This window comes from Oncorhynchus mykiss, chromosome 12, assembly GCF_057628025.1.
Source record: "Oncorhynchus mykiss isolate SJ-2025 chromosome 12, ASM5762802v1, whole genome shotgun sequence".
Taxonomy (NCBI): domain Eukaryota; kingdom Metazoa; phylum Chordata; class Actinopteri; order Salmoniformes; family Salmonidae; genus Oncorhynchus; species Oncorhynchus mykiss.
The window spans coordinates 82472625-82495957 of record NC_143033.1 but is presented as its reverse complement, the minus strand read 5'-3'; the positions used below and the strand labels follow the sequence as shown (position 1 = coordinate 82495957).

The 23333-nt window shown below is 44.2% G+C and overlaps 3 protein-coding genes across 8 annotated transcripts; 2 read left to right on the top strand and 1 right to left on the bottom strand.

The window, feature by feature from the left end:
- Positions 1-1093: 1093 nt before the first annotated feature.
- On the top strand, positions 1094-5173 carry LOC110538527 (uncharacterized). Of its 2 annotated transcripts, none has more exons than XM_021625403.3 (7): positions 1094-1289; positions 2763-2843; positions 3271-3369; positions 3490-3591; positions 3703-3975; positions 4094-4172; positions 4276-5173. In XM_021625403.3, the coding sequence occupies exons 2-7, from the start codon at positions 2784-2786 to the stop codon at positions 4860-4862; spliced, it is 1200 nt and encodes a 399-aa protein (XP_021481078.2). In that variant the 5' UTR covers positions 1094-1289; positions 2763-2783; the 3' UTR covers positions 4863-5173. The 2 variants fall into 2 exon arrangements, with proteins under 2 accessions (XP_021481078.2, XP_021481076.2); XM_021625401.3 differs by having other exon boundaries at positions 1138-1289; positions 3700-3975.
- On the bottom strand, positions 5172-15278 carry LOC110538532 (nucleoplasmin). 5 transcript variants are annotated; one of them, XM_021625414.3, is made up of 6 exons: positions 6838-7031; positions 6092-6207; positions 5906-5988; positions 5560-5770; positions 5341-5400; positions 5172-5240 (listed from the first exon to the last, which is right to left on the bottom strand). In XM_021625414.3, exons 2-6 carry the CDS (start codon positions 6141-6143, stop codon positions 5221-5223), a joined length of 426 nt encoding a protein of 141 aa, XP_021481089.1. In that variant the 5' UTR covers positions 6144-6207; positions 6838-7031; the 3' UTR covers positions 5172-5220. The 5 variants fall into 5 exon arrangements, 4 of the variants coding, with proteins under 4 accessions (XP_021481089.1, XP_021481087.1, XP_021481090.1 ...); XM_021625412.3 differs by lacking the exon at positions 6838-7031 and adding an exon at positions 6328-6443; XM_021625415.3 differs by lacking the exon at positions 6838-7031 and adding an exon at positions 6328-6419 and having other exon boundaries at positions 6092-6204.
- On the top strand, positions 6700-23196 carry LOC110538529 (ATP-dependent DNA helicase Q5). The gene is given in 24 exon segments (XM_090193708.1): positions 6700-6747; positions 6749-6797; positions 6975-7060; positions 7062-7100; positions 7257-7692; positions 7695-7768; positions 8619-8692; positions 8694-8710; positions 9724-9983; positions 10150-10232; positions 18037-18258; positions 18606-18711; positions 19229-19265; positions 19372-19430; positions 20072-20147; positions 20324-20418; positions 20546-20716; positions 20954-21402; positions 21404-21473; positions 21476-21588; positions 21676-21721; positions 21847-22069; positions 22177-22259; positions 22327-23196. Coding segments are annotated over 24 exon segments (3090 nt in total). The 3' UTR covers positions 22501-23196.
- The last annotated feature ends 137 nt before the right edge of the window (positions 23197-23333 follow it).

The window sequence follows — 23333 nt, the reverse complement described above, 5'->3', positions numbered from 1 at the left end:
AGAATATTTGCCGCAGTACACACACCTGAATGCACTATGACACACACCTGAATGCACTCATGAATATTTTCTGTGCGCACCAAGATTACAATCCGTTTCTCTGAATTGTCTTGTGAAAGCCTAACACTGTAAGATGTTATCTTATAACTTAGCTAGTCATGTAGGCAATAGAACAAGCTTTCAAATCATGCCCACCTGACCCAGATTGCGATTTATAATGTACCGTTTTTGGATTGCGTAAACAACAACAGTAATTGTGTGATGGCAGGAATGCAGGGTTGTGTTCCAAACTAAACAACTACAAGTGTGCTTGCTCTAGTTCCTCAACAGCACAGCTAGGAGAGCTAAACAAAATCATTCTGGTTGAAGACTCTTCTTTGACTCATAAAAGTGCATTGAAAATGCTTAGGAACTGTGCACACTTTGGAGAGGTGTGTGGCCACTTAGTCCTCTCGAACCTACTCACTCAGACCCTTGTAATTTTGGGGGGGTCTTATGTTACACCTGCCCCATATTCTCCAGGAATAGTCTTATCATGTTACAGAATGTATCCAGAGTAGTTTTAGATTTTGTTATCAAGAAATGCGTCAAAAAGTACAGTAAATGTAAAATGCACAGAAAATAAAGTGTAATGTTTGGATTCAGTCTTGTGTCAGGTGAACTGTTGCATCCTCACCTTTGATCTAATAATTTTCCCATCATCTCCAAGCTGTTCCCTTTCAAATGCAACCATGGTTATGGATATGCATTTCATATAATTTATATTGTACACACACACACAAGTATTTGAACCCACGTTTACCATGTTTATTATATTAAAGACACATTCATTCTCCTCTACTATATAAGTAGGACAGGGTGACATCCCGCCAACTTTGAGAAAAAACACTTTATATCAGTTGTCTCGAGATGGCTATGCATATTCATGAAATTAGGCTAGTAGCATAGTATCTCTCTCCATTGCATTCAGGCGTTAACAAATCTCATCGAATATTCAAAACGGGATTACAATAATGCTATGTATCCACCAATCCAAAGAAAGGATAGGCGGGAGCTAGACAGCCCGCAGTTCCACTTTGTGGACAACTGATGTACCACAACAATCATGGCGGCGCTGTTTGTCTGCCTTCGGATTCAGAAAACGGAGAGAGCCGAACCATCTTCGTTCCTAGGAAAATCTTGTATGTAAACAAGGTCAGTCATACTGCAGCACAGTCAACTTGTTCTCCAGTAGAATTACTCCTGTGTATAGAAGACACCAATCGGCTTACATTACAACATTGTGACAGGTATGTCTAACAAGTTTGTACGACTCAACTGCATGATTGTGTCAAATTTGCCATAAAATATAATAAATTAATTTCGATTGCATGAAAGTCCATAGACGTCACATAACAGCATGGCATTGTTTAGTGTCGCAAAAATAACTTAACTATCATGCATAGTGCAAAATTCGACATGTTGCAATGTCAACCAAGGATATATAGGATCAAGCTCTCTGGCAGTGCCGCAAAGTCACACGACCCTACTCATTACTTTGTGCGCAGACTGCGTGTGTCTAGACTGGTCTGTAACTGGGTCACTGTCACTCAAACAAAATATGTAATACACATAGGCCTACTCTGAATACCTGAACAATGTTTCCTGTTTTTGTTTTCATGATTTAATTTGCCTACTCACATTTTTGTTGCATTGTATTCCACTTCCTTCCATTGTATTTATTTGTATTCTATTACTAAAGGTTGACATGAGTTTACCATTAATTTTATAACAAATGCCACCTGGTTTTGCGCTCCACAATGTGAGCTGATGAATATGCATTTCATTTATCAATATTATTATTATTTTGCGCCAATCATTATTATTTGGTCTATATTGTGCTTGCCATCCTCTATCTGTTTGTGCTTGGCTGTATCAGGACCATAAACCCTGTTTGGAAGTCCTCCTACGTAATCTGCTAAGGGCTTCAGTGGCACACTGACCTAACTCACGTGCCACATTTACCCTGCTGCTGACAGCAGACTTACTGGCTTAGCCCACAAGGTGTGTGTTTGTGTGTGTCATGGAAAAACAAAGGCCAAACACATTACTGCTGGCAGATGAGACAGCAGCAAAGAGCATGCAGGGCCAGTCACGTTACAGAGGACCAAGTAACCTCTGCTCTGACTCATCACTGATCCTAACCAAGTTACTGATCAGTTGATGCCCCAGGCTCTAAAAGTGGGTAGGATCCCGTGCTTACCTCACAATGATATGACTTTAATAACATCCACACAATAACTAGGTCAGAGTATCATTAAAGATACCAAAGGGGAGGTATTCTTCATGTTATGATATCCACAGAGGTGTTGCTGTTATGATTTGGTCCAGTACGATTAGCCATGTGTTGCCTGTCCTCCGCACGATGATTCATGATTTAAAGCAATCTTCTTAACAGGGGAGCTGCGTTACTCCTTTGGCCATGATGCCAATGTCTTTTATCTTGACTCGGGGCAGAATATAGGGCAGTAGGGTGGAACAGCTGACACATTTCTAATGAAAGTAGGGCAGGGGTAGTTTTAGATTTCAAACCATTTGAGTCCCCTTAGAGTATTTAGGTGGTCCTGCTACCACTGAATCAGATTAGTGGTGTGGTTTTAGTTCAGCAGTAGCACCTGTATACCTGAAATCCTTACACGGGTAGTGTATATTCTGTCAAGTAGAGGTTCCCTGTCTGTCAAGGTACATTTATAATGCTATTTCATCTGTCTTTTTCTTTGTAGAGTCTCAGCACAGTTTCCAAGATGATGCAGTGTTTCCACTTTATAGTCGAGCCGGTCAAGAACATCACAGCCAAGCTTAAGGTACAGTAGGTCAAACTCCTGTCATGCATTACAAATCCTCCAAACAACAAAAACATTTACATTTACATGTTTTTTTGTTCAAATCTTTTTTGCTACGGTCAGAGATTTTATCATAAAGGAAAGTCACCTTGAAACGGCTGTGGTGGGGTTGTCATGGTAGCGTCACCAGTCACATGCTTACTCAAGTAGATAGGTTTTAAATTGTTCCTGTAGTTTGATTTAATTACCTATTGATTTATATTTAAAACAAATTAAATCAAAGCTGATGGGTCCTTTTCTGGGTTGACCTTATTACTTTCTAAACCACTAGTAAAACACTCATTTCTGTCCTAAATCTGTTTCCTCTTTTCCTAATATTTATATTTCATTGCTACATTCTATGTGTTCTATGGCAAACTCTTTTCATTCTTTTTTTTTTGTCTGTCAGGAATCTCACAAGAGGGCGAAGAATGAAAAGCGAGAGCCACTGGAAGAGAATCAGCTGTTTATAGTGGAGCTGGCTAGAGATCTCAATCGAGTGTGCCAGGTACACTGAAATATATACACACCTTTTGTAACATCCATTATACAAGTATCCACTGTCAGGTCTAGTTTGGAGGATAAACAAGTATCCTAAATCCCCCACTTGTCTATGCCCTCTCTGCAGAGGTCTGAGGTGCTGGAGAACATCTTGAAATTAGAGGACATCTGGCCCACTCCTCTTTGCAGGGCCTTCATCCTGGAGTGGGCATCTCTGCTGGAGAGCAAGGTATGGAGAGCAGGAGCCAATATACTGTAACAGCTATTAATATATACTGTATAGCTTGCAGGTGACTTTCTCCAAACACGTGTTGAATGAGTCTTCACCTGTTGTCAGCAGAATAGGCCCATGCAGTCGGATGGCTGGCCAGAGGAGAGCGAGTGGAGGGAGCAGGACCTGTTCAGTGAGAATGAGATGGAGAACGCTAAGAGGACCATCATCAACTGGACCAAGGACCTGAGAGCCCAACCTGAGCAAAGTGTGTGGCCTGGGGAGGCTGTGGCTCAAGTTCTGGAGGACCTCCAGGCTGCATGGAGGAGTCACCACATGCCCAACCTCCTGACAGCCATGGAACTGCTCATGTGGGTCTTACTGACACAGGGCCTGGACAAGGTGGGGGCCTCCTTAAATATCAATTGTCCCCCTTTAATTTATTTTAATGTATATTCATGTTAACAGCTCTGATATTTACCAAAGCCGCTTTTCTCCCTCTCCATCTTTGTGCTTGCAGGAAGCCATCCCTCAACAGTGGCTCATATGGAAGCAGAGGACTCAGAAGATAGGTGCTGCCCACTACATTCCTCACTCAGGTATGCGATGCCTTGGACAGGCATTGACAGAGCCAGGTGTGATGTTCACAGAACGTATTGTTAATTTGACCATTTTTTGTTACTAATCTTATGTATATTCCAGTATGGGACTGGATCTCTAATGCAGCAGTGGAGATTTCCCTTGACCTGGACACGGCCAACCCTGACCTGCTGATCTCCAACGACGAGAAGAAGATGCGCTGCGGCTTCGAGAGAAAGGATGTGCCAAACTACCACCAGCGATTCGATGGCTGGTGGTGCGCCACAGGGGTGGAGGGTTTCAACTCTGGCCGCCACTACTGGGAGGTGGAGGTTGGGGAGCGGGACTTTCGGCTGGGTGTGGCCAAGGAGTCAGCCCTGAGGAAGGGCTTCAAGTCCCTGAACACAGATACGGGCTACCTGACCCTGCGCCTGGAGAGGGGCACGGAGCTCAAGGCCCTGACTGTGCCCTTCACTGCCCTGCCGCCTGGTCTCATCCCCCGCAAGGTGGCTGTCTACCTGGACTACAAACAGGGCCAGCTGTCCTTCTATGACGTAGACAGCCGCTCCCACATCTACACCTACAATGAGAGCTTCAACGAGAAGCTGTTCCCTTTGTTCGGCACGACGGAGATCATTAAGGACCTGGTGATCAAGTCCCCTGGGAGCAAGGCCTATTGCCTCTGTCCCTCCCTGTGCCTGTGGGGCTGAACTTTCCCTCTTAACACCATCCCTCCACCCTATGGTTACCCTCTCACCACTCCTGTAGAGTAATCAGAACCTTCGTTACTGTAAAGAACTAGACCATCATGATATTGGATAGCTATGTGACCACTGATGCTGCTGCTTCTATGTGATTCTTTCTGTCTCTTCCTTACTCCAGTTATGCTATGCACTCACATGCTCTGTATTTTCGTACATTTGAAAGAATACCGTAGTATTATTGTAATCTATTGTGAAATATTAATCCTGCAATAACAATGCACTTTCCGTGATGAATAAATATACGAAACTCAAAGGTTCTACTTTTAGTGCTGTGTTTTATTGAAGTCCTTCAAATTTGATCATGTTATTGAAGAACACTGTGATCTGAAAAAAAAACAACACAATAACTATTTCATACTGAACTGTACAATGTCATAAGGTAATCCTGTTATGAAGCTTAGAAGTTCTAGATTTGTTTACTTACCAAGTGGGGGTGTTGATGAGAAGACCTCCTCCTTCTCCTCCTCCTCCTCCTCATAGACCACTATGACAGCACAAAAATACCAGGTATCATTTGAATTGAACTTAAAGCCAAATAAAAAGCAGAGTCCCAGAATTGACATACAAATAGTTTCTGATTAATATTTATTTTCTTGCCATTCTCTCGACAATAACATCATTTTCTCATATCTCAATTACTTACATGTCAAATGCTGTCCAGAAATGAAGAGGGGGCCCTGCCCAGAGCGAAGGTTGAAGATGACAGGTGGGATGAGCTCAAACCCACTGAAACTGACCATAGGTTGGCACATAGGGTGAAGTGTGGCAATGGGCACTGGCTTGCAGCATTCCCCAACTCTGTCCTGTACCTCCACCACATGCATCTCCTTACTGGCCTCTGCACTCAGACACATCTATACACAAGGGGAGCAAAGATTAGGGGTTGGGCTGTCATTGGACTATGTTTATTTTTCAAAGTGATTTCAAAGTCAAAGTGATCTCTGCTAATGGGGTGTGTGGAGATGGACTAAAGACTTGAACAGACTGACCGTTCGGATAAAGAACTGATGCTCCAACAAATCCTCCGCTATTTCAAACACTGCCTTTCTCTGGGTGTCATTAAGCTCACAGCCTAGTCAGAGGAGAGAGGAGACCCTGGGTTTACAATACATTGTTGTGCATCTAGGTCACCAATTTCAAACCATCTCAAAGTGGCATTAACCTCAGTTACATACCCCAGAGCACACAGACAGTGTCAGAAACAGAGGGTGAAAGGGAGAGATCCATGGAGATGAAGTGGAGTGGAGTTATCCTCTTAATATTCTGCAATCCTTTGTCTCTTCTCTCCCTGCTTTATTGATAAATAAATCAGGGTTTTTGATTGTGTCAGTGTTTTTGGTTTGGGTGTTGATAAAGTGGTCTATGGAGGTCACCAAATTCAATTAGAACTCAAACGTAAATTGTAACTCACCTCACTGAACAAGACAACAAAACAATTCTAGCATTAAAATCTGTCCTGGCCTGGGTCGTGCTAATCAGGTGCTAATCACAGCGCATTCGACTCTCATTGGCCAGGAAAACAAAGGCGTGTACCCATGGATGATGTTGTTGAGTTGTGTGTGTTTAAAGTTTTTTGCACAAAACATAAACAGACCTGTTTCGGGCATTTGACATTAAATAAAAATCAATATTTAAAAGAAAACCGTAGATAAAATATGTTTATAGAGATTCACTGGTTAAAATATGGCTTCCTTTATTATGTGCCGACTGGCATGATGTCATCGATACGCGACGACGAGAGAATGAAGTTTGTTGTCAAGTTGGACGTTTTTCTGGATAAGAGATGACTTCCATTAAAAAGGCGTTAAAAAACAATTTTGGGTTCGATCAGCAAGTTCCGATCCCAGAAGCAGGAGGACGTTGTTACAGCAGTTGTTAAAGGTGAGACCATAATAGACATGTTGAACTTACAATAACTTACCTATGAACGGCTCATTGGCTGTTACCTACTACTAGCTAGCACGATCAGTTATTGTCATTAAACATATCTGAGTAATGCCGTTGCCCAAATCCGACTGTCGGTGGAATATTGTAAATTACTGCCCCTGTTGTGTGCAGGTGACGGGGATGTTTGTGTGTGCATGCCCACCGAGGCAGGGAAGTCCCTCTGCTACCAGCTTCCTGCAGTGTTGGCTAAGGGTATTTATTACCTTGGTCATATCCCCTCTTATCGCTCTCATCCAGGTCAGTCTCTCTTCTTTAGTATTTTCTTCTGTTGTGTAATTTGTCCTGATTACATGATTGATTCTGATATAGAATTGAGCTATCCTTAACTGCATAGCTAGCTATGTATTTAGGTTTATTCAATGATGATCCCTTTCTCTGTATCTACCATAACAGGACCAAGTGGACCACCTAAGGGACCTGAACATTCCTGCATGCTCCATCAACTCAAAGCTCCCTGCAAGGGAGCGCTGTCTGATCCTGGCCGATCTGGAGAGTGAGAGCCCCAGGTTGAAGCTGCTTTACATCACCCCAGAGATGGTGGCCTCCTCTGCCTTCCAGCCTTGCCTTACAGGCCTGCTCTCCCGGAGCCTCCTCTCCTACCTGGCTGTGGACGAGGCTCACTGTGTCTCCCAGTGGGGGCATGACTTCAGACCAGACTAACTCAAACTGGGCAGTCTGCGTGCCTGTCTGCCCGGGGTACCCTGCGTGGCGCTGACAGCCACGGCACCCCAGAAGGTGCAGGAGGACATAGCAAAGTCCCTGAGGCTGCGATCACCGCTGTCCTTTGCCACACCTGTGTTTCGCAGTAACCTGCATTATGAGGTGGTGTACTGGAGAACCCCTACAAGCACCTGCATGCCTTCATCAGGGAGGCCCTGACCATGGGGGAATGCCCCAAAGGACAGGTTGGTGGACTAGATTCCCCTCTGACTCTCTCTTATATGCAGTATCTCTTCCTACTCTATCTAATGGATGGTGTAATCAGTTAGGACTGGGCGATGTGGCCTAAAAATCATGTCTATTTTTTATTATGGGCGATTCACGATATATATCTAGATTTAATGGTCAAATACACTGCATTTCAAACAGTCAGCAATAACCTAATGAATTCAGGGCTTGTGATATTATACCTAGGGTTAATATAAGCCTTCCACAACCATAAAACCCACTAATAATGTAATTATTTTATCAAAATAGTTTAACCTGCTATTTTGCAATATTCACTGATCTGGCTGAAAATGCCCGTTTTGTAACAAACTGAACATAAATTTACCAGAATCAGTGTTCATTGATTCTCTGGTTTTAGTAGTGTCTCCTCTGCATGCAATTTGAGGAGTTGAAAGGTTAACTTCTCCTCTATTACAGTAAAATCATGGATGGTGTAATCAGAGTAATGTATTTCGGTGTCCTTATGACCGTTTCTGTTGGAATAAACCTTAAATGCAAATAGAGAGTTGAAACCACTTATCAGGGAAGAAGTGATCTGTCATCTTTGTGCGTGTGTGTGTGTGTGTGTGTGTGTGTGTGTGTGTGTGTGAGAGAATGGGAAGGTGCATAGAAGGAGCAAAGGAGAAAAGACCAAAAAGAGAAAAAGCAGACGTAAACGGTCATAAAATACAAAAAGTGATTGTTGCGATACAGGCATTTGGAAAATTGCGCTAAAACATAAATTCAAATGAATTCAATATGTCATCCAGCCTTATAATCAGTGCATGGTACTTAGCTTGGGATATTTATCTGTATGTCTTTCTTCAGGGTTGTGGAATTGTGTACTGTCGGACCAGAGAAGGCTGTGAGATGGTGGCTTACCAACTGACTAAGCTGGGAGTCCAAGCCTTACCATGCAGGTGAGACATTCCTCAAGGGCTTACAAACATTGTGGGGTAGGATGGTAAATGGTAAAGTTTAATAAAGACAAGAATCAAGCAGATTATTTTATTGATGGAGAGACGAGACATAACAAAGTGGGCGGCATAAATCTTGACCTTTAACTCCTGCTCGGGGCGAGACGGGTTGCCCTCTTCCTGCAGGATGTACTACTCCCCCCAGTTACTACCAGGAATCTGGGCATGCGGGGTGAGACGGGCTGCCCTCTTCCTGCAGGACGTACTACTCCCCCCAGTTACTACCAGGAATCTGGGCGTGCGGGCGAGACGGGCTGCCCACTTCCTGCAGTACATACTACTCCCCCCAGTTACTACCAGGAATCTGGGCGTGCGGGGCGAGACGGGCTGCCCACTTCCTGCAGGATGTACTACTCCCCCCAGTTACTACCAGGAATCTGGGCTTGCGGGGTGAGACGGGTTGCCCTCTTCCTGCAGGATGTACTACTCCCCCCAGTTACTACCAGGAATCTGGGCGTGCGGGGTGAGACGGGTTGCCCTCATCCTGCAGGATGTACTACTCCCCCCAGTTACTACCAGGAATCTGGGCATGCGGGGCGAGACGGGCTGCCCACTTCCTGCAGTACATACTACTCCCCCCAGTTACTACCAGGAATCTGGGCGTGCGGGGCGAGACGGGCTGCCCACTTCCTGCAGGATGTACTACTCCCCCCAGTTACTACCAGGAATCTGGGCGTGCGGGGTGAGACGGGTTGCCCTCTTCCTGCAGGATGTACTACTCCCCCCAGTTACTACCAGGAATCTGGGCGTGCGGGGTGAGACGGGTTGCCCTCATCCTGCAGGATGTACTACTCCCCCCAGTTACTACCAGGAATCTGGGCATGCGGGGTGAGATGGGCTGCCCTCTTCCTGCAGGACGTACTACTCCCCCCAGTTACTACCAGGAATCTGGGCGTGCGGGCGAGACGGGCTGCCCACTTCCTGCAGTACATACTACTCCCCCCAGTTACTACCAGGAATCTGGGCGTGCGGGGCGAGACGGGCTGCCCACTTCCTGCAGGATGTACTACTCCCCCCAGTTACTACCAGGAATCTGGGCGTGCGGGGTGAGACGGGTTGCCCTCTTCCTGCAGGATGTACTACTCCCCCCAGTTACTACCAGGAATCTGGGCGTGCGGGGCGAGACGGGCTGCCCTCTTCCTGCAGGACATACTAATCCCCCAAGGACCGGGAGCAGTTGAACTTCCTCATCCGCAATGAGGTGGCCCGCAAACAGGTTACGTGTAGACTACACTGTCAACCTGCCTCACAGGCTTGTTATTAGTATAGACATATGATGGTGCTGTAAATGCATGGGGATTGCAATTGGTGTGTAGAGTGTTCAAATCGTTTTATGTTTGTTTATTTAACTTTGAGCGAATGATTGTGTGACTTCTCTGCAGGCAAAGCGTGGCTCCGAGAAAGATCAGGACAAGGCTTCCATCACAGACTTCGAGGCCATGGTGTCATTCTGTGAGCAAGAGGGGTGAGTGTTATATAACACAGGGGTTCCCAATCTTTTACACTCAGGCCCCCCCTTCCAGCATTAGGGAACATCTATCGCTCCCCCTGCGCTCGCGCGCCACGCTATTTCTGTGACCACAAGCACTGTTCATGACACACCCCTCTTGTTGGAGGAGAGAAGATTTTGCAGGTTTATAAGCTTACAATATTTCCTGCAAATCTAAAAAAAAATTCATGGTGTGCAGAGAAACCTTTGCCGTTTTAAAGCAAATTTTCTTGCAATTCTGTATGTTTTGTCATGTGATATTTGAGTGACTCACATTACAAAAAAATCAACAGGCTAGTTGATCTGGACATTTCTGACAAGTTATAAATGGCTCTCTAAAAGGTCTGCAATGACTGAGAAACTGATGATGCACTACATAATTATGAAATTGCAACTTGTGCATTCTATTATTTAAATGTTCAAGAGTGTGTGTGTGGGGGGCACAGCAGCAGCCCACAGTTTGGGAACTCACTACAATCATCTGCATTTTTGTTTTATTTCATGCAAGAGATATAAAAGCGTATTGCACTATTTTAGGCAGCCTAAGAAAATGCTTTTTCAGAAGGAAGAGATGCCCTTTTTAACCTATGCAACAACTATACGGAAATGACAGCATTACTCTTTTTCTGTTTTTGTGTATAACTGTGAAGCATATTACAAGGCTTCCTCACTGCCTCAGTTCCATGTTTGTACAGCAGAGGGCAGGCATGGTCCTCTGAATCGCCTGAGGAATGAGATAATGGCTTGTTTTTGCTGAACTAATGCTGTGTTCACGTGCTAGTCGGAACTAGGAAACAGACTTTTTCGACTTGCTAACTGGTTGTAGTTATCCACGTGCAGCGTTCAACCAGTTAGCAAGTCAGACATTTCTGAGTTTCCTAGTTTCATCTAGCACTTGAACAAGGCAATAAAGGAAAGGAAGTCCTTTACATAGAAGACATATGGCAACACTCTCACACAGTGTTTGGCAAGATGCCTCCATTTAAGTGAGTTGTTGATGGAAACTGCAGAGGGCTCTTTCTTAGAGTCTCTGAGCCAGTGGCAGAGGTTGAGTTGACACCCATACATCCTAGAACTGACAGACATTCATCTCCCCAAGCAGTCTCCTGTGCTTCTATTGGGATCTTTTAGCTACATGTCCAGTTGTTTGTATTACTTGATGCCTTTGTGTGTGTGATTCCATGCTCCTGTGTTCCTTGTGTCCTTGTGTTGTGTGGATCAGTTGAAGCCGTCCTAGAGGTCTAGTCTTGTCCATCTCTCACGTCAAAGACTGCTTTGTTAGCCAGCAGAGCCCAGGGATGCCCCTTGGAATGTTGATACTCCTGAAAGCCTGGAAGCCTGGCCTGTTTTGCTGCTTCTCAGGGAGGCTCTGTGTGTGTTTTGTATGGAGGTGTGTTGTTCAAGGGCCGGGCTCCTTTATAGATGGGCTCCACACCCTCCCCATGGGTCCTCCTCATTCCTCCGTGGTTAATAGGCCCATAGAGTGCTTCTCCAGAATGTCTCTCCTGGTGATATAGTGGTGACAGAGGGTTTTCAGTTCACACCTCTCTGCATGGGTCCTCATTCTTCTGGGGTTTAGAGGTCCATAGAGTGCCTGTTTATAATGTCTCTCCTCATTATTGGGGGAAGTGGGGATTGTCTCAGGTTAGCTGACTATGTGGGCCCTTGGTTCTGGTTCTGTGACAGCAGCAGCACGTCAAACAGGTCATCAGCAGCATGAGCAGGAAGACCACTAGGAAAGAACACACCTTTTATAGTAGCTAGCCTACATATTTGAATTTTGTCCAGACAGGATGATTGATTTCACACTATCTAAAGTGTGAAATCAATGAAAGACCCAACTTTCAGCATGACAATGATCCCAAACACACCGCCCGGGCAACGAAGGAGTGGCTTCGTAAAAAGCATTTCAAGGTCCTGGAGTGGCCTAGCCGGTCTCCGGATCTCAACCCCATAGAAAATCTTTGGAGGGAGTTGAAAGTCTGTGTTGCCCAGCAACAGCCCCAAAACATCACTGCTCTAGAGGAGATCTGCATGGAGGAATGGGCCAAAATACCAGCAACAGTGTGTGAAAACCTTGTGAAGACTTACAGAAAACGTTTGACCTCTGTCATTGCCAACAAAGGGTATATAACAAAGTATTGAGATAAACTTTTGTTATTGACCAAATACTTATTTTCCACCATAATTTGCAAATAAATTCGTTAAAAATCCTACAATGTGATTTTCTGGATTTTTTTTCTAATTTTGTCTGTCATAGTTGAAGTGTACCTATGATGAAAATTACAGGCCTCTCTCATCTTTTTAAGTGGGAGAACTTGCACAATTGGTGGCTGACTAAATACTTTTTTGCCCCACTGTACATACATACATACATACATACATACATACATATGTGTGTGTGTGTGTGAGAGAGGTGTAGCTTACCGATAAAGAGGACGAGGACAGCGAAGGCCCCCATCTCCAGAGGGCTGGCGGTGGGGAGACCCTGCAGTTTGGCCCAGAGCTTCTGTAGCAGGGTAAGCATCTCCTCCCTGGCATCCATCATGTCCCTCACACTGAGGGTGGGTGCAACTCTGTAGTATCTGGGTGCAGGTTGTGTGATGTGACCACTTTGCTGAAGCCACAAATAAAGGGATAAAGTGGATGAAAGATGGATTATTGATTATTAATAATGGATAATTATTACAATATATTGTTAGAATTATTAGAATCTTGGCATTTGTTTCATTCCTTATTCTTCACCCATAATGGACTGTGAGTCTAGAAGTCAGAGATGCTGTATGTTACTGTCTAACTCTGTAGATGACCTGACACCAATGGAATGTTGACAGACCATTGTGTTCATCCTTGAATATATAGGAGAGCTGCTAGTGCATGTTTTTCTGATGAGTAGGTAGGACAGAGTGAAATCAACTGATTCCAGCTCCTCCTATAAGAAAGAGGAGGATTGTGTCTGTTCCAGGCTTACTAGAGTAATTATAGGGCTCTCCCAGCAGCATGGCTGTGGACTGACACACCACCGTTATCACAACTGTCATGAGACCGAGAGGAGGGTCCCACTGGCTGACTGTATAAAGGGAGGACTTTTATCTATGTTATTTCAAGGGCAGACACTGATATTTGACTTGTTGTGTGTTAAAATATTTTCTACGTTTCTGTCTATTCATTATGCACATATGAGTAGGACATATGTTGCTGTTGCTATGGGAAAGTATGTTCCCTATAAACTGTGAACAGCAGTTGGGTGTGACAACTGATGCCAAGACAGGATCCTGTTCATATGAATTATCTCATGATCATCCCTTCACAGTTCTCCTCCTCATCACACTCTCTTTATCTTCTTCTCTCTAGCTATGCACCTAAACCACAGTGTTACTTCTCCTCTCCCAACCCTGATCACACTGTAGGCTACTTGATTACATTACATGTCAGTTCTCTTCATCACAACACTAGATTGACTTGGATTAGGATAGAATTTAATGTATTGATTCTATTAAAGGGGAAGTCTTTAGAAAAATGGAATAGTGCTTCAATTCATTTGACAGTAAAATGTTTTATTGACTATAGTTGTGGCATGTAAAACAGATACCAGACTGTTGGCTCAGTCTCTTTGTCCTGTTGTCTGTGTCCCTTTAAAGAGATTCTGTTCCTGTTGTGTTGCTGGACCAGACCGAGTCCATCGTGGTGGAATGTGTTCTGGCCAATGTATTTTGTATGAATTCCGCTGACAATAGTTTTTACTTTAGTGCTGTTTCCCACAGCTGCTCTGTCTCTCTCTCCCAGGTAGACTCCCACCAGCTGGTGTGGTGATAGATCCCAGTCAGACTGGGCTTTCACCAGTCTCCGGTTTCATGGCTAGGCCGGGGGGTATGGGAGCAAGTCTTCCCACAGTAGTAAAGTCTAGCTAAATATTCAGCTGTTAGAAATATCATTATGATAATGACATACAGGAAGAGTGCTCCCCTTCTAGAGCTGTTCCAACTCTGGTCCACACTGTGTTCACATGTAAATAGCCTCCCTATTAATACACAGCTGGAATACACTGATGACAGCTAAATTACACTCTTCACATTCTTTTGGTTAGGCTATAAAGTATGCTAACACTGTTATTCTGGCCTGTATTTGCATGAATATAGGCTACATGTACACACTCACAACCACCATACACTCACCTGAACTGTATGGGTAGTTTGCAGATATGCAACAGAGTAAATAAAGGTGCTAAACTGTGCTTGTCTAACGAAGAGAATCAGTGAGTGATGTAACAAGCACCAACACCTACCTGAGTGAGTGTGGAGAGCGAGTTCCCTGTGTGTTGCTGGGTGAGTTGGAGCCAGCAGTGAGACAGAGGTGGTGACCTCGCCTCCTCGACCCAGCGGTCTTTTCAGGATTAGGGTTAGCAGAGAGAAGTCCTCAAGTAGCGATTAGCATCGAAGCCAAGAGATGACCAAAACCCCACCCGCTGCACTGCTGTCCTCTGTACAGTCTGTTCTGGGTTTCAGAAAGGAAACAAATCGGGCTCGAAGTGAGCTTTCTCCAGCTGTCATTGGTTTGCTTTCCACCGTCTCTTGCTCCACTCTTACTCTCTCCTTTTATTCTTGCTTCTCTCCCAGTTTGTAGTAGCTGTTGTCGTCTCTTGGTGCCAGTGGAAAAGGCAGCGGTTGTGCAATAGCAACACTGTTTATCTCCACTTACAAAGGACTCCTGCTGTGTTTTTGTGCTCTCTGCCTGTTGTATTAATATAGGCTAGTTCATCATCTCCTCCTTCTGCTGTGGGTCGTTTTCTTCTTCCTTCACTCCTCCTCTGGAAAGACTTTTTTTTTTTTGTTGCTTCATCAGCTCTGTCTCTCTCTCGCTCCCTGTCTCTCTCTCGCTCCCTGTCTCTCTGTCGCTCTCTGTCTCTCTCTCGTTCTCTCGCTCTCTCTCGCTCTCTCTCTCGCTCTCTCTCGCTCTCTCTCGCTCTCTCTCTCGCTCCCTGTCTCTCTCACGTTCTCTCTCGCTCTCACTCTCTCTCTCCCCTCCTCCCTTGGTGAGACTGCCTCTTTCCCCCTTCTTTGAAAACTGTGGAGACTGGGTTTCCATCTGAGGTAGTCTTACTTTGTGTGTTATGGAGGTGTCTTGACTAGTATTCCTCCAAGAGACACTAGCCTGTATGAATGTGTGTGTGTATACATGACATAATATTGTGTATTGAGTGAAAGCGCAAGCTGTTATACAAAGAAGCGGAACAGCCATACTCAAAAGGTGAATAGACATTCAGATGTTGAAATCTATTTAAAAGTCATTTAGAACAGTAACATCCTCACCACCCATGGCCAATCTCACTCACCTACAAGTCTCCTAAATGTTGGTTTTGCTATTCAGACTAGACTCTAGGGAAGCAGTTTATTTTATAGAACCTCGTCTCTGTTTCACATTATTCAAACGAGTCATTCCACACCCACAACCCCTTTTTTCTCCTCATCAATCAAGTTTGTCAGAATAGAAGGGAGTGGTGTGTCTGAGTGATCAGAAACCGCATCCAGTTCACAGACGTATCGTTAAACGGGTGTTCTTTTACTGGAGAATACACTTCACACTCCTGCAGAGTCACTGCATTTGATTTCCATAACTGTTTGACCACACCCATTTTGATTTGAATGAAACTTTCCATACATATTTGCCCATGTTAGAAGTGGTCAGAAAGTGTCTTTTTTTTTTGGGACCTGAATGCCAAAACATTCTAGCTCAGAGTTACCCATTGCTCAAAGTGGACCCGTTTTGCGTCCCCCACAATTCAATGAGACATCCATGTCTTCATTCCTGGAAAAGATAAACAGTTGAGTTTTAAATCATTTAAAAGCTTACAAAAAGGGTTGTCAATGTATTTGATAATTTCTTCGGTTGAGACACAACATGCTCTTGAATACAGGGTGGGTGTCATTTCAATCATAGAAATATAATTCATAGAATGTGCCTATCCCTTCAGACCCCTGCAATTAAGCTGATACACCATTGACATTTTAAATGTATTTAAAATGTTTACTTCCAATTCATACCATAAAGATGGCTGCTGGTCCACCCACCATTGAATGTCAACTTAAATGGGAATGTCTATTCTATGCTCTATATTTCTTTGATTTCAATAGGTTTCCTATGGAAGGTTGACAGTGTTATTTAAACAAACTGATATTCCCATTCTAGTCAACATTCTCTGATGTGTGGACCTCCAACCATTTTAAAAGTTGACATTTTTATTTTAGTCACATTTTAGTGAATGTATCAGCCCAAACATGACAACCACCCTGTATTCAAGAATATGCTGTGTCTCATGGCAGGCACAACACACAAAAACCTCAGATGAGGAAAAATAGGGTCTACGCTACAACATACGGGAAAATTAGTTTTTGCTGTTGAGTTTACACGTTTTTAGATGATTGACATCAAAGGTAAGACACGTTTTGGGAACAAATAATGAACAAATAATCAAATAGTTTGACAACCCTTTTTGTAAGCTTTTAAATTATTTAAAACTCAACTGTTTATCTTTTCCAGTGATTTTAAGACATTGATTATTTCTCATGTTATGGTGGGGTATGCAAAATAAGTCAACTTGAGCACCTATATCGCTTAAATGTTTTGGCATCAGGTTTCAAAAAGCAGTGGTCTAAAGGACTTAAGTAAAAATACTTTAAAGTACTACTTAAGTAGTTTTTTTTATTTTACTTCACTACATTCCTAAAGAAAATGTATGTACTTTTTAATCTTTACATTTTCCCTGACACCCAAAAGTAGTCCTTACATTTTGACCGCTTAGCAGGACAGGTCAGGAAAATTGTCCAATTCACACACTAATCAAGAGACCATCCCTGGTCATCCCTACTGCCTCTTATCTGGTGGACTCACGAAACACAAATGCTTAGTTTGTAAATGATTTCTGAGTGTTGGAGCATGTCCCTGGCTATCCGTAAATGTAAAAAAAAAAAAAAAATCATAATTGTGCCGTCTGGTTTGCTTAATATAAGGAATTTTAAATTATTTTGATTACTTAAGTATATTTTAGCAATTGCATTTCCTTTTGATACTTAGGTATATTTAAAACCAAATACTTTTACTCAAGTAGTATTTTACAGGGTGACTTTTACCTGAGTCATTTTCTATTAAGGTATCTTTACTTTTACTCAAGTATGACAATTGGGTACTTTTTCCACCACTGCCAAAAAGTCACTTTCTGACCCCTTCTATCATGGGCAAATATGCATGGTAAGTTTTGTTCAAATCAAAAGGGGTGTGGTCAAACTGGCATTCAAATCAAAAGGGGTGTGGTCAAACAGGCATTCAAATCAAATGGAACCACCCCTCTCTGCTCAAGTGTGATTAACATCTAGTGATAGCGAGTAGTGTCAAAGCCTTATTTGGCCAGTTGAGTTTGACCTTGTTTGATCACACGTCATGCACACACACACACACACACATCGATCATAGACAGTAATGGGGAATCTGTTACACAATGGTAGCTATTGATCAATGATGATCCTCTTTTGTCATTTCTCCATGACACAATCATTTTATAATTCCTCCTATTCAGCAGCATTAGCTACTTTTCTGATATCATGTACACTTTTCTGTATTGTGAGTCTTAATGAGGAATGCACAATATCTTGGCTCTGAGCATTTTGAGACGCTTTGGGCTCTACTGAGCTAATCTGTAAATGCTAGGCCTCCTAGGGTTTTGACCTCTATCATGTCTGTGCAATATGTTTGTCTCTCTCACACCTGTATTTCTGGGCTCTCTCAGCTGCCGCCCTGCCACCATCTCCAAGTTCTTTGGGGACCAGAAGCCAGACTGTGCGGGGGCCTGTGACTACTGTCGTGACCCCAAGGCTGTGCGGGCCCAGCTGGAGAAGGGGGCTACTTTGTGCACCAAGACTGGAGCAGCTCGGAGCACACAGCCCAGGGGCCCGTTTGGGTTTGACCGTGACCTCTACGCCAGGGGGAGGAAGGGCTACGGCTTTGAGAGGTCAGAAATGCAACGGTCTAGTAGCCTGGAGGCCAGTCTAAAGCAGAAATAGACTGGCATCCAGGCTAAAATGTGTTGTAGTTTTTAGTTGCTAACAGGGCAAGAGCCTGTAAGTAAGCATTTCACTGTAAGAATACCTGTTGTATTCGGCGCACGTGACAAATAAACTTTGATTTGAGATGGGGGGGGGGGGGGGGTCTTCTGACTTGCTATTCATGTTTTGGTTGCACTATTTGGTTGAGTTAGAATTATTTTCAAATGTATTGTTGACTTTAAAATGTGTTTTCTAGCTGTCACTCATAGACATAGTGGGAATGCTGAGATCTGTGGTGATGTCATCTCCTCAGGCATGATGAGGAGGGCTGGGAGAGTGGAGGTGATGATGATGATGGCTCCGAGCATCGGAGGAAAGAGTTTGGAGATCTCTTCAAGAAACAAATGAACCTGCGCAAGGTGAAACCTCGCATTCATGTACAGTGTACATGCACAGCCCTGCTGTCATACTGTTATACACAACATCTGACTCATAAGCGTTCCATTGCTTCAGTAAACAAACCCTCATACACTGTAGCAGCTTCCTCTCTCTCCACATCTGTGTTCCAGCTGTGGTCAGCCAGGCAAGGAGGCTATGGGGCTAGGGGCCCCTGTAAGGCACCATGTGGTAAATCTCTCCCATATGTGGAGTCAAATCAGCACAACAGGGCTATTCAAATCCATACTATTAATCCTGACAAACAAAAGACGTGTTGAGTTGAGACATTATTTTGAGACTGTTGGTTTGAGATGCTGCCAGCAACCGCATGGGGCTTGGAACACTGAAGCACTAGAAACTAGGTGAGAGAGGCAGTGGTCTGGTGCTGGAGTGAGGAATTTGAGGGGCCCTCTGTAGGTTCTCTGCTCTAACTGACAATAGAAGTGTGATGGGGGTGTCTTATTTCCCTTTGTTTACTTCTCTCTCTTTCCTCTGTAGGTGTCTGAGGGACACAAAGATTCATTTATCCCCCCAGGTGGGTTCTCTACTGTTGTAATATCAGTGTAGACAAGCAAAGTGACTGGCTAATAATACTGTTATGTGACTGAATGGGTTTGGATGTTGTGTTCAACTGTCTGCAGATGATAACTGCCCACTCAGGGAGGCCAGCAGCCAGAAAATCCCCAGGCTCACTGTCAAGGTACAGCTCTAGTATGGAAACGTCTCACACACGCGCATGCTCACATGCCTGCTCACCTACGTGCAAAGCAATATGCACATTTGCATGTTTTTGATGTTAAATGCACATGTGCTTGTGAATTCAGTGTCTCCACCATCATGAGCTCGTTAGAAACTATTTATTCATCCATAATTAAATTCTGCTTTAAATCGTTCACCCAACAAGATGCTGGCTTATCCCGGTCCCACTCTCAATCTGTGATCTAATGCACAGAGCACTGAACATCTATGTTTGCAGATCGAGGGAACAGAAAGGGGATTGTACTACCACTGTGGTTCATACATGTATTACAAGAATAGCCATTTTCAAGGAAAAAACTTAGCCCCATTTATATTTTTTTTAGCGGTGTCTGACTGATTGTATGTCATGATTTTAAAATAAATTAAATAATAAATAATAATACATTAAATAAATGTATGTATAGTGTTGATTTTATTCTGGAGCTGCTACTGACCAGTTCTCCCTTGTAAAGACATGCTTTAAATCTCAATGACACTTTCCTTTTAAATAGAGGATGAAATCAAATGAATACTTCTTCACTTGCCTTTAAAAAAAAAATAGTTTTGAGGAGAGTGTGTGCCAAATGTGTGCATCAATTCCAGGCCCGGGAGCACTGTGTGGCCCTGTTACAGGAGGCTCTGAATAACCACCAGGTGGCAGCAGCACACACACACACACACACACACACACACACACACACACACACACACACACACACACACACACACACACACACAGGTACCAGTCACTACTAACCACATGCACCTAAAATACCAAGTCACTAATGCCACTGGGACAGCTGAACTGACACTTGGATTTCTTTCTTTGCCTTTTTCCCTCCCGCACCTCACCCAGCTCTGACACACTCTCCTTGGCAGTGGATATTGAACATGAGGTCTTCAAGATCACCAAGTCTTCCAACCTGTACAAAGCAGCTGTCCTGAAGAGAGTAAGTAGCTCCTGACTACTGTCTTGTTTATTGTACAACACTAAAGTCACTTTATGTATCGAGTCCTATGGAAGCTATTTTTTTTTAAGTTATTCTTTCACTCATCTAACTTCTCTTGTTCCTGAAGGGATCAGAGATGAAGAAGGGAGGGGCTGCCTCTGCAGGAGGAGGAAGAGAAGGGACCAGCGGCTCTGAGGAATCCACAGAGATAAAGACTGAATCCAAAGACGAAGCAGCCTCCTCTTCCTCCTTGACTGAGGAGCAGCAGGGCTTCATGCCTGCCTCACAGATCTACTCAGTAAGGCCCAACACCACAGCACACAGAGGACTCTGCTTTTACTTTGCCTTAGAAAATACTGTAGTGCTCCTTTATAAGCAGCAGTAATGACTAAATATGTATCTACTGGCTAATGCATTGAGACTATCTCAGCCCATTTAGTAACAGGATGCAGTCAGTGTTATTGTGAGTCAGCCTCATACTGGGTTCTATTAGTAACTAAGCATCCTTCCTTCTGTGTCTCCTTCTCTCCACCAGCTAAAGCGGAAGAGAATAGGAGCAGGTCTGAGGGGCTCCTCCAACCCCTTCCAGACTGCCAGTGAGCTGCTGAGGGCCTCTAACTGTGTGGGCTCCACTACAGGTCCAGGGGCAAACAGGGGGACAGGGAGCGGGGGCCCTGACTGCCTGGCTGGGTCCGGAGAGTCAGCCGGTGAGGAGGAGAGGGGGAAGAGGAAGGAGACAAAGACTGGAGATACAGCACCAACCATCAGCTCCTCCATCAGAGCTAAAGCCAGTGCAGTCTCTGCCTTCCTGAACAGTCCCACCAAGACAGGAGGCAAGGCCCTGAGCAAGAAGCAGAAGCTAGCAGAGGCTGCTAAGAACTCCCGCAACATTACCCAGTACTTTGGGAAGAAACCGATTGAAAAGAGTCAAGAGGTGGGGATAAGAACCAATGATGTGTCATCTCAGGCCTTTTCAATACCACCCCAGTCACTCCCCTGCTACTGTCTCCATTGATACCATCCCTATGGACACTAGTCCCATGGAAATCATCCCCACGAAACCATCCCCATTGAAACTATCCCTATGGACACCATCCCCACAGAAATCAACAACTTGGATAATGATGAGGAGGAGGTTAAAGAGGAAGCTAAACTGGACTCTATCACAGTGTAAGATGTCCCTCTGAAGTTGTAGATAGTCTTTGACTGGTTTATTCTTAGCCTCTCTCTCTCTAAACTCCTTTGTCTTATTCACAGGCAAAATGCACATGGAAACAAGGCTAAATCGTTGCTAAAACAAAGGGTATGGAGATCAATATTATATTGCCACAACAGTCTTATTGTGTCGTCCATGGTTTTTTAACAGTAATGTAATGATGACATCATTGTTAACATCTACCACATGTTCTCTGTGTGTGTGTGTGTCAGCTATGTGAGGACAGTGAAGAGAGGGAGGCCCTCCCCCCAGCCAAATGTAGCTGCCCCCTACAGGACAGCAGGAAGAAGGTGACCTTTAACCCAAACATCCAGGAGACTGTACTGGAGCCAGGTAGCCCAAGCAAAGCCCCCAAGCCTGTGTCTCTGAAGGAGGTGGCTGACATCGTGGTGCGCTGTCTAGACCCTTTCTATACGCAGGGCAAGTTGGCCATTAAGTTGAGGGAGAGAGGGAAGGGGCATAAGCTGTGATGAAGATATTTAGTTCTTCATTTATCACTTTTTCAAATTGTAGTATTCCAAATGTGAAATCTTCCTTGTTGTAGGAGCTATTCAAGTAATTTGCCAGATACTTGTCTCATCTACTAGCAGAGGGGAGGAGTGTCAAGGTGAGGAAGATAAACATTGTGTGTGCGCACTAGCGCAAGCTGCCTTTTCTAATAATGAACTATATTTGTGTCCACAGTGAAAAAGCAGGCCAGGAATCTGATATAGAAGTTCTTCAGCGGTGTGAAGCGCTGTGAGAGTGAAGCAGACTGGAAGCACCTGAAGGGACCACACAGCACTGAGACCGCTGAACACAGAGGGATGGGAGGAGGCGGGACTATGAACAGAAAGGTGGAGGAGGATAACAACCTGGGGGTCTGATCCCTTCATCCACTCTCTCTCTCCAACTGATTCCCTCCCTCACATCTCTCCCAGGCCGAGATACTGAGCCGTTACAGAGATGATATGCTGCTATGCTGTGTCAACTCCAGGCTCGTGCTGTCGTGGCTTGGAGAGCTGCTGTAATGGCGGCTATTAAACATGTACTGTATACAGCATGTCTGCTGGTGCTGCTATGGAACAAGTAGTCATCCCTGCTCAACGCCGAACAGAGGTGGCTCTTTGTTTGATGTTAGCACCATGTGACTAGGACATGGATGCTATGGTTATACCAGGCCAAACTCTGCTGCTACCTGGTCTGTCATTCTGCCTGACTAAAGAGGACAGACAGCTGGATGTGTAACAACCACACTAGGAGCTGTAATTTCATGTCTTTTTGTTGTTTTCATGAGATTCTCAATGAGAACTTTTGTTTATCCTGAGGAATCCCCCAAAATATTAATTTGTTTTTTCTCTTGCCCATATGGTACAAAGTTATCTTGTCTAAAAAGATCAGAGCTGGCCACATCTGCCTGTGCAGGTTGGTGACTGGGTGGGTGACTTTTCAAACATGATGGAATCCAAAGAGCACTTGATGCACCAATGGGGAAAAACTCCCAGCCATCACAGAAATGTATCCAAAAAACCCAGCCTTCACACACTATTGCTCCATGTGAGACCTGTTTACAATAAAATCTCTAACACTGAATGTCTAGTGGCTGGTACTAAATGGCTCATGGGCTGTATACAATTAGATTAAGTGGAAAGACTGTTTCATGGAGCAGCATCTTCCCCTGTATAGGGAAGGGGGTTGGGGATCGTTGCAGAATGGATCT